This window comes from Lytechinus pictus, chromosome 19, assembly GCF_037042905.1.
Source record: "Lytechinus pictus isolate F3 Inbred chromosome 19, Lp3.0, whole genome shotgun sequence".
Classification (NCBI taxonomy): Eukaryota; Metazoa; Echinodermata; class Echinoidea; order Temnopleuroida; family Toxopneustidae; genus Lytechinus; species Lytechinus pictus.
In genome coordinates, this window is record NC_087263.1 from 522,266 (window position 1) to 533,641 (window position 11,376).

The 11,376-nt window shown below is 35.5% G+C and overlaps 1 protein-coding gene across 1 annotated transcript; it reads left to right on the forward strand.

Annotated features, from left to right (window-relative positions):
• The first annotated feature begins 611 nt into the window (after positions 1-611).
• LOC135157631 (uncharacterized) lies at positions 612-9,668 on the forward strand. Its single transcript, XM_064113978.1, has 5 exons — positions 612-848; positions 1,844-1,987; positions 3,878-4,021; positions 4,424-4,567; positions 5,323-9,668. Exons 1-5 carry the CDS (start codon positions 623-625, stop codon positions 7,617-7,619), a joined length of 2,955 nt encoding a protein of 984 aa, XP_063970048.1. The 5' UTR covers positions 612-622; the 3' UTR covers positions 7,620-9,668.
• The last annotated feature ends 1,708 nt before the right edge of the window (positions 9,669-11,376 follow it).

Genomic DNA, 11,376 nt, shown 5'->3' on the forward strand with positions numbered 1-11,376 from the left:
ATGCCTAGCTGCCAACATTCCAAAATAGTTGAAAATACACATAATCACGTGAAGCTCTTTTAGCCAATGACCGGATGATAAATTTTTGATCCAAAATATAATATTGCATATTTTTAGCGCGTCCCTTCTCTCCCCGCACGTAATGCGCACATAACACGGCGTACGCTCGTAATCCGCATCCCTGATTTTCAATAGCTTCTTTCACACGTTAAAAGCCAATCTTGTGGTTATCTTGTGGTTTGCAATCTTAGAGGTATCTTGTGGTTTGCCCCATTTGAACGCGCAAAACTCGTGGTTATCTTTTGGTTTCCACAACACGAGATTGCGCGCACTGCAAAATATGCGCGATTAATCTTGTGGTTATCTTGTGGTTTCCAAACCACAAGATAACCACAAAATACTTGTAAGATTTTCTTTTTTTTACCGTCTGAATTGGCTTTCACCGTGTGAATGCGGCTAATAACAATAAACACAATTACAATAATGATGAGGATTATTATTATCATCATCATAATTATTATTATTATTAATATTATAATTGTTATCATTATTATTATTACTATTATTATCATCATTATGACTTATTAAGTAACCAAATATCATTCCCCAAAACCTGGGGGGGATGATTGTACATGCCATCCCCCCCACCTTGCGAGGTGGGGGGGATGCATCCCCCTCATCCCCCCCGTTGTCTACGCCCCTGACACAGTGGAGGCTCCGGGACGAGAGGCCAAGGGCCCCGGCGGGCGGTGGAGGAGAAGATCGACGTGACATAGGCGTAGCACTAGCAATCGGCAAGCGACAACGGAAAGGCACTGTCGACTCAGGATCAGAATCAGACATGCGAGGTGAGTTCTCAAAGTCAAAATTAACTAGATACGGTACATGTAACGTTAACTTATACATTTATAGATTTAAAGTAGACTGTAGGCCTAGTCGAGTTTAACACAGTTATTGAGTTAAAATAAGTGCCAAACAAAGCCCGCCTTAGCCTTAGGGCAGTTAAGAACTTAAGCCAAAGGCAGAGAAATTGATGACTTCACTAAATTTGATGACCTAACTTGACTTCAGTCTTGACTCGTTTACAGTTGCAATTTATATTTTATAGCTAACCGTGGCGTTGGTGGGGGATATATTTCACATTTCACTGTTACTATCAAGTATCAATACACTTGTCTTGTCATTCCGTAAATGCCCACAATCATGATGATTGATGGCATAGAACATCTAGACAGCTGGCAGCCGTCTGTTTTGAGGAGTTTTTAAACTTTTTTTATTTTTCTAATTTATCCTCGTACACAGACGGCTAGCTATCGTGCAGCCACCATTAGGGGACTTACAATGCAAAATCCCCCCGTCGGGGCTCTTCAATTTTTGTCTTTAATTAATAAAATTTTTGAAAATTAACACGACTGAAATGTAAATCAATATTCCCTTTTGGCATTAATTGCCAAAAAACAAATTGCCTGCGATCATTTTATTTGTCCATTAAAGTTAACAATCATTGTTTTAAAAAAAATGTGATATCTGTCATGAAATTGATTAAAAATTGATTAGAAAGCGAGCTCACAAATTTCATCTATTCACTACAGATTTCAGAAATATCCCACATAAAGCGCATCATAGATGGGAGACAGGAAAGATGGCCCCTGGAAAGAGTGCAATAGGTCCCATTACTCAGACTGTACTGAGCTAAATTCTTGCCATAGGGTTGTGGACATTTTGACCCGATACCAGATCCTAACTCCCACCCAGACTTGTAACTAATTTTGATTCAGTTTCGAACTTAAGACCTTATATTAAAATAATAAAATTTCATTTTGAAAAATATTCCTATTTACAGATGAATCTAGTTATGACCCTTCTTCAGAAGATGAAGTGATCTCCAATACTGAACAGCAGCCAGATGAACGGGATAGTGATGAGCATGAAGTTGCAGCAAACTACGATGGTACACAAGAGATCGAAGATCCCGGCATTACATCAGGTAAAGACATTATGATTATGATAATATAGATTAAGAAATTGAAATATTTCAGCATTTTGCTTGTTGCATTCTACTCTCTGATTTTATTTTTTGTTCATTTTTGTCTCACCTGCATAGCAGAGTGAGACTATAGGCGCCGCTTTTCCGACGGCGACGGCGACGGCGGCGGCGGCGGCGGCGGTGGCGGCGACGGCGGCGGCGGCGGCGACGGCGACGGCGGCGTCAACACCAAATCTTAACCTGAGGTTAAGTTTTTGAAATGACAGCATAACTTAGAAAGTATATGGACCTAGTTCATGAAACTTGGCCATAAGGTTAATCAAGTATTACTGAACATCCTGCCTGAGTTTCATGTCACATGACCAAGGTCAAAGGTCATTTAGGGTCAATGAACTTAGACCATGTTGGGGGAATCAACATCAAAATCTTAACCTAAGGTTAAGTTTTTGAAATGTCATCATAACTTAGAAAATATATGGACCTAGTTCATGAAACTTATACATAAGGTTAATCAAGTATCACTGAACATCCTGCTTGAGTTTCACATCACATGACCAAGGTCAAAGGTCATTTAGGGTCAATGAACTTTGGCCGAATTGGGGGTATCTGTTGAATTACCATCATAACTTTGAAAGTTTATGGATCTGATTCATGAAACTTGGACATAATAGTAATCAAGTATTACTGAACATCCTGTGCAAGTTTCAGGTCACATGATCAAGGTCAAAGGTCATTTAGGGTCAATGAACTTTGGCCAAATTGGGGTATTTGTTGAATTACAGCCATAAATTTGAAAGTGTGTTGGTCTAGTTCATAAAACTTGGACATAATAGTAATCAAGTATCACTGAACATCCTGTGCGAGTTTCAGGTCACATGATCAAGGTCAAAGGTCATGTAAGGTCAAAGAACTTTGGCCACGTTGGGGGTATTTGTTGAATTGCCATCATATCTCTATAAGTGTATTGGTCTAGTTCATAAAACGTGGAAATAAGAGTAACCAAGTATCACTGAACGTCTTGTGCGAGTTATAGTAGTTTTCAAAATCAGCACTGCTGCTCTATTGAATCGCGTGATGCAGGTGAGACGGCCAGAGGCATTCCACTTGTTTAATATTGAGATGCTGCATATGAAGGTAGCCAAATTATTGAATACTTTTTAAATGCTTGATTCAGAGGTCACTATTCCTGAACCAAAATAGCAAATGAGTATCAATTGAATAATGAAGGTCAAGGAAAGAAGTTGTAGCAAGCTATTGTACCATGAGAAAGTCTTTATCAGGTTTAACTGTCACCGTATCATCGTATATCTAGATGATAGCTAAAGAACAACCACACCACACTGAAGATCACCAATACATGTAAGCTCATGTGGGGCAGACTCAGTCTACATTTTTAGTACGAAAACATGGAAAACTTCCCAACATCTGGCTGGAATGATTCCATGCTTATTTTGCTCATTTCTCAGCAATTCAATCTTTCATGCAGAATCATATGGCACATGTACATGTACAAACATTGGAGGGTTTTTTTCTGATCAAAACCTTACAGAGATTTTTATCGAAACTGTAATTTACCTGTAAGATTTTATTTTAAAAAAAGTTGCATATTTAGAATTACACCAAAATAAAGATAATGCACTGTATTTCCTTTATCAATGTTTTGAAAACGAACAATTTTTTTCCTTTGAAATTGGTATTTTTTTATTCTCTTATCATTTTTATGATTTTTTTATGAAAGCTATCATTTATCTTTGAGATTTTATTTTCAGGAAAGTTTCATATTCAGAACTGCTCCAAAATAAAGAAAAGCGAATTTGCACTGTATTTCCTCCATGAATATGTTAGAAATAAATATTGTTTTCTTCAAAATTTGAATATTCCAATTTGCAGATGAAGCCAGTTATGACCCTTCTTCAGAAGATGAAGTGATCTCCAGTACTGAACAGCAGCCAGATGAACGGGATAGTGATGAGCATGAAGTTGCTGCAAACTACAATGGTACACAAGAGATCGAAGATCCCGGCATTACATCAGGTAAAGACATTATGATAATGATAACAAAGATTAAAAAACAGGAATTATTTCAGCATTTTGCTTGTTGCATTTTACACTGTATGATTTTATTTGTTATTGTTAGTCATTTTACAAACTTAAAAACTAGCCTGGAATGCTGCATTTGAAGTTAGCTAAAATGTGAAATATTTAGGATTACACCAAAATAAAGGGAATGCACCTGTATTTCCTTTGTCAATGTGTTGAAAACAAACAACTCTTTTCCTTTAAAATTTGTATTTTTTTCTCTTATCATTTTTATTATTTTTTTTTATCAAAGCTATCATTTATCTTTGAGATTGTATTATCATTAAAGTTGCATATTTAGAATTGCACCAAAATAAAATAAATGACTCTTTAAAATTTGAATATTCCAATTTCCAGATGTATCTAGTTATGACCCTTCTTCAGAAGATAAAGTGATCTCCAATACTGAACAGCAGCCAGATGAACGGGATAGTGATGAGCATGAAGTTGCAGCAAACTACGATGGTACACAAGAGATTGAAGATCCCGGCATTACATCAGGTAAAGTCCAGTTTCTGCATGTGAATTTTTTTTTTCATGTAAAAAAAATCAGGCCACCGCAAAGCAATAGAAAAGTGATTTAAACGGCCATACAGGTCTTCAAGTAAAGAATCCAGGGGCACCTTCAAAATGTATTTTAACAGCAGTTTGTACATATTTATCTTACGTGTTTAAAATTTTTGGACCTTTTAATAGATTTCATTACGAGTTAGGAATTTGATGACACTTGAGGTAGTAGGTATGCTATGGTCCCTCAACCCAATTTGGTACTAATGCAAAACATGCATCTTCATGGTCCTCCCAATGGTATTCCAAATGGATTATGGGACACAATTCTAGTTCATGGCAATGCCAACAAGCCCATACTCAACCCTTGTAGTCCCATAAAAAACTCTTCTATAAATATCACTCAAAATCATGGTGAAATTACAGTAATGAGAGTTTTGATTTATTTTTAATGTAGAGCTTAATTGTTACTCAATCTATATGGAATATCACTTGTTGCCAGTGAATGCCTTGCTAGTGTCTGTACAAGAATTTTTTCTATATTGTATTTGATTGATGTAAATACTTTAAAGGCTTGTACAAATTCAACTACATGTTCATTTTGCTTCTGTTGAAAACTTAATTGCAATATTTATGGAAAACATCTTTATCTGTCTGCATTGAGGTAATTTGTTCTATGTCAAGTGGTGTTTTTTGTGTCTTTCCTTAATTTGGATGCTAATGTCCCTATGTTATGCTTATTTTCTCAGATTCTGAAGAAGTAGAGACTGATTCATCCTCAGATGAAGAAAGTGATGAAGAAATCGGTCAAAATAATGGATTTGCTGATTTGCTGGAAGAGAATGCGAATGTGCCCCTTTTCCATGGTTTACAGACGTCAAAATCAGAAGCACTTCTCATGATTCTTTCGTTTGCTATGCGTCACTGCTTGTCATCTGTAGCCCTACTCCATCTGTTTGAATTGTTCAATGCCATTTTTGATCGAATCATCTTCAGTTCCACCAAAGGAATTCTGAAAAAGATTTTTGGAAAGGAAAGTCTACAACTTAGCTTTCATTTTTATTGTTCGTTCTGTTTTAGTTATGTTCAATTATTTCAGCCAGATAATGACCCCATTTTACCTTGTCCGACTTGTAATGAAGATTGTTTTGTTCGGGATTTAACTCAAAGTAATTTTTTTATCACTGCTGATTTGACCAGTCAAATTCGCACACTACTAGAAAAGAAAGATATTGCAAGAAATCTCTCCTACAGGCACACTCGACAAAGGACACCTGGAAACATTGAAGACATTTATGATGGAAGTTTTTATAAAGAAATGTCAGCAGAAGGTAAACCACTGAACAACAATCACAATTTGTCATATATAATAAATTCAGATGGCCTACCTGTATTTAAATCTTCTAAATATTCTCTTTGGCCCATCTACCTTATGATCAATGAGCTACCCCCAAAGATGAGGATGCAAAATTTAATACTTGCTGGAGTTTGGTTTGGTAAAACAGAGCCAAAAATGGAAATGTTTCTAAATAAATTTGTTGATGAAGCAAAATTACTTTCTACTGAAGGAGTATTGTGGAGTCAAGAGGATAGATTAGTACAAACCAAATTGTTTGCTCTGTGCTGTTGTGTTGATGCTCCTGCCCGCGCATCCATGCAGAATACAGTGAGGTTTAATGGTTATTTTGGATGTGGCTTGTGTTTTCATCCGGGCAAACTTGTTGATCGAACTGTTAAATATCCTATTGATGTATGCGATTATGAAGATAGGAAGGACAGTGATATGTTAGAGGACATGATCCAAGCTAGACAAGAAGGTAGGAATGTAAGAGGTGTTAAAGGTCCTAGTGCTTTCATAAATCTGGAATATTTTCCTATATCATGGGGTTTTCCGGCAGACTTTATGCACTGCTTGCTTTTGGGTGTTGTCAGACAAATAGCTGAATTGTGGTTTTCTTCTGCAGGCTTGCCTTATTATATTGGGTCTCCTAGAATATTATCTGTGTTAAATGACCGTGTAAAGTCAATTAAACCCCCTAGTTTTGTTGCAAGGGCCCCCCGAATAATATCGGATAGGAAATTTTGGAAGGCCACAGAGTGGTACATGTGGTTGCTTTTTTATAGCTTGCCATGCCTGAGTGGGATTTTGCCAGATATTTATATGAATCATTGGGTAATTCTTGTTCAAGTGTCATTTTTACTACTTCAAAAATCTATATCTCCTGAAGAGCTCAACAGAAGTGATATGCTTATGGTTTCTTTTGTTGGCAGGATGCAGATCTTGTATGGATCTGCAGCCATGACGTTTAATGTACATTCTTTATTACATTTGCCAAAAAGTGTTAGTATGTGGGGTCCTTTGTGGACTCACTCTTGTTTTCCTTTTGAATCTTTTAACTGGCGTATAAAGCAGCAGTTACAAGGGTACAGAGGTATCATTACACAGGTCATGCGCAAGTTTCTGGTTTTGCAGAATCTTCCAAACTGGGTAGAGATTTACTCATCATCACCTTTGCCTTCTGACTTTTGTAAATTAATGTTGAATAAAAGAAAAATAGAAGACACAATAGCTGAAAGATTTGGGAATATATATGTTTTGGGAACTGGTAAATATCGTGATATCACTAGGCAGGAAATGGATGCTTTGCAGAGAAGTGATTTATATGTCCAAGGGTGTAATGGAGTTCAAGAATTTCAAAGAATGTATAAGAATGGAATGTTTTTTTACTCTACAAAATACAGGGTTCAAAGTATCCATAGAAATAATAGTCTTATGTTACTCCCAGACCAGAGAATTGGAGAATTACAGTGTATACTGAATTATAATGAGCAATGTATTTTGATTATTAAAGTCATGATCATTAGAGAAGAATTCCCTTTTGTAGACCCAAACACCGGGTGCAAGTCACATTTGAGAATCACAAATAACTTTGAACCAGAGATCCAGATCTTTCCTGCAAATGCTGCACTAGGAAATTGTGTAAGCATAGTAATAGATGGTAATCGTTTTGTTGGAAGATTTCCTAACTATGTATCAATCAATTAAATACAGGAAGTGAGTAGTTTATATTGTTTCTGAAAATTTTCCCATTTTCGCTCTACTTTGATTTATATTTTTCTTGAATACAATTCCAGACCTAGCTCACATATTCAATAGTACATCAATACATAATCAATACTTCTACAGGAAGTATAAACGGAAATTGTGTGTTTACTTACTCCAACTTTCTTGAGGAAATATTACTCATTTTCTTCTAGCTATTAAAACCTCTGACGCACACTGATATTAGGTTTTTTTTTTATTCACTACATTCCTCCACACTAGCCGGTCCTCTCCCCCATTCAGTGTACAGTTATGACATATTGGTTGGTTTCAGATTTACTATACTACATCAGTTTTCAGAGTTTAATCTTCATCTTCAGAGATTAGTCACCATTAGACTGTTTTGTTATTTTTCATCAAGTTATCATCTTGAATAACTATGAATATACATCTTGTATTCTTCAAATATGCTGGTTGAAAGTAAAATACAATCCGACAGCTACATAATAAATTATATGCATTTTATTTTGTCAAAAATCCTCATTTAAATCAGTGTTACATGACAATTATTACCAATCACCATTCATTGAATTTGAAGAAGAGTATCGAATTCCATTACTGTAGTTATTTTTTTCATAACGTGGTCCAAGTACATCAACTTTGATTGCAAGATGTTGTACCTGAGGTAATGCAATAATAACATCATAACTACAGCAAGTTTGACCAATGTTCACTCCGAATTGAATATTAAAGCGCTTCTTAAAACATATGGAATTTCATGGAGCTCAATGTACAATGGAAATGTATTTTCTGACACATTAAAAGTTGGCATTTTTCACTTCTCAGGAAATAAGTTTTGTGGTATCACCTCCTAGCTTGCTCCTCATTTTTGTGTGACTGCTACACTTTAGTTTATGTAGGATTTTACAGAACATAGTTCAAAGATTTTTTCTTACAGCAGAAATGCTAATAAAACCTGAGAAGTATTATTCCTTGCTTCTTTGTACATGTCATTGTCTAATAAATTTAAGGAGTATTGTAGCTGATTTGCAAGATTTATTTTTCTTGCTCTTTGGCAAAAATGAGCTGCTACCATAACAACCAGTTTCAACACATTGAAAAGAAAGTTTATAAGGATATCATGATGAAAGGAATTATTATATGTCAGCCTACTAGTGATTTGCGAATGAGGCATATTGAGGTTTCTTTTATTACATTCGAAAATATATATGGTATATTCCCTGGCTTAAATTGCTCAGTTCTGTTGAGCAGGTGATCATTTTCAAGTTGCAAGTATTATCAATATGTAAATAATGTGGTCATACATGTATGTATGTGGTTGGAAAAAAAAGTTTATATGGCATTATGAAATCAAAATACATTTTTAAATGCCTAGAAAATTATGATTGGCAATATTTTGGAGAAAGGCAATGTTTGTGCCAAATTTAATGATGATTGTATATTAGAGCTCATCAATGGACAGACTACCAATTCCTCTGTCCCACATACCAACTTTTTTTAAATTAATTGAGGTTGTGTAGCAAATAGCTCCAGAATCAAGTCCATAGATTTTTTTACAAGATTTAAACGTGCGAGTCAGTCTATTCACAACGGGGGAGGGGGGGGGGGGGGGGGGGTCAATCACATTGTGGAAATAAAGAAATTACTTGATGGAATAATTGCAGCCACGTGCATGTCTATTTTGACTGAACAGGGTACTTGTATTCAGTGCATTCTCTGTGTGTGTGCAATATGCTGCTGATAATACATGTCTTAACTTGTATATTATTAATCCTTGTCTGTGTTTACTGCTCGAATTACTAGTGCCTGCACACTTATGTATGTTTGTTTTTTATTGTTCGATATATTGTACTTTTTATATTTGGTTTTATCACTGATCTGACAGAATCAATTAAATTGGAGTAAACTAAATACTTTTTGTTAAATGTTTTTACTGTTTGTCAACAAAATTCTAGGCAAACCTACCTTATACCTTAGCTTTTCATCCCATTTTTTGTATTTTCTTTGTTCAATAAGCCTCTTATGGATTCAGGAACAACATGAAATGACAAAAATTATCCAATTAATTGAAGAAATTACAATACTGTACAATAGGAAAATGCGAACATTGCATTTTCTGAAGACAAAACAAAAAATAACTAGACTTGTTATTAAACCAAAGAGCTGAGTTACACCTCATGTATCAATGTTCAATTCATTTGTTACACATTATGTAATAGAATAGCCCATTGACCAAATAGTGTAACTGGTTACTGGAGTATACCAGTATTATACTGGTGTACCTGGGATATCGCCCAGTGATATACTGGTGTTGCTGGAATAACCCAGTATTATACTGGTGTAACTGGGATATAGACCAATAATATACTGGTACAAACCAGTATCATACTGGTGTATGAGCTGCAGATTTGAACTGGTTTCCAGTTGAGAATTGGTTTTACTGGGAATATAACTGGAGACCAGTTATTGTCAACTGGTTTAACTGGTCTTGAGAACTGGTCCCGAGATTTGTAAACTGGTTTCCAGTTGAAAACTGGTTTTACTGGGAATAAAACTGGAGACCAGTTATTGTAAACTGGTTTAACTGGTCTTGAGAACTGGTCCAGGAGAATTTCAGGAATCCATGGGATCACATACCATTAACAAACTGGAAACCAGTAATTTCTTTTACTGGGACCAGTATAATTTTACTGGTACCAGTATAATTTTACTGGTACCAGTAAAAATTTACTGGAAACCAGTAAAATTTTTGAACTGGTCTAACTGGTTCTTCCTTCTGGGGACTGTGCGTTTCAAATCTGGGTATCCCGGCCGAATTAATTCACACATAAAAGAGCATAATTTATCATGAAAAACACCATTTCATTTCATATCACTTACATCATGACTGTTTTAGGGCATACACATTCATATTATATACAAATTAATTAGAATGGTGACAGGCCGATTTCGAGGAATTTACCAAAACTATCCACCCTCTTTAAAAACTTCATCTTCGTAGGTTATAGGTCCAACTAACATCAAATATTCATTTTTTTTATAAGGGGTTTCTAGAATTTCTTTTTCCTCGTCAAAATGGGTTCGGAATCCCCAGTTTATCAGATTCAATGTTAGATGGAGAACCATTTCAAATCGATTGAAAATATTTTGCCTCCTTGTTTTTAGGTCTGTGAAACCCGTTGTTTTCTTTTGGCGGTCAATCCTCATTTGCGCGGGCTTCACGCCTCTCTAGCCAATCAGCACGCAGCAGTCGATGTCGTCAATAATTCAGTGATCAAAATAGTCATTACACCCACAGAGCTAAATACATGTAAATCGGAATTGTCATTATTCTTAAACTACAACCAATATGTTCATATACCATCTTAAGGTATCAGAATGAGTTTTTTTTTTCAATCTAAAATGTTCAGTCGCTTCAAAATGCTGACTGCCCGAGTACAAATCTGTACTCATTATGTCGGCCTACATACGCGCCACAACTAACAAGTTTTCTAGTTTCAGATCTCTCAACAATGACCAAATGTTACAAGAATGATGGGATATATACAATTTAAAATATAATCCGACTTCGTTTCATTGGCTTAGATTCATATAAATGTTTACATATAGATCATATTCTCACACTGCACAGTCTGACAGTTCTTTATGATGATAACAAACGATAGAGATGAAACACGACTATTTGTAATTAAAAAAAAAATCAGTAATACAACTTGTGCGAGGAAATAATTTTACAAAT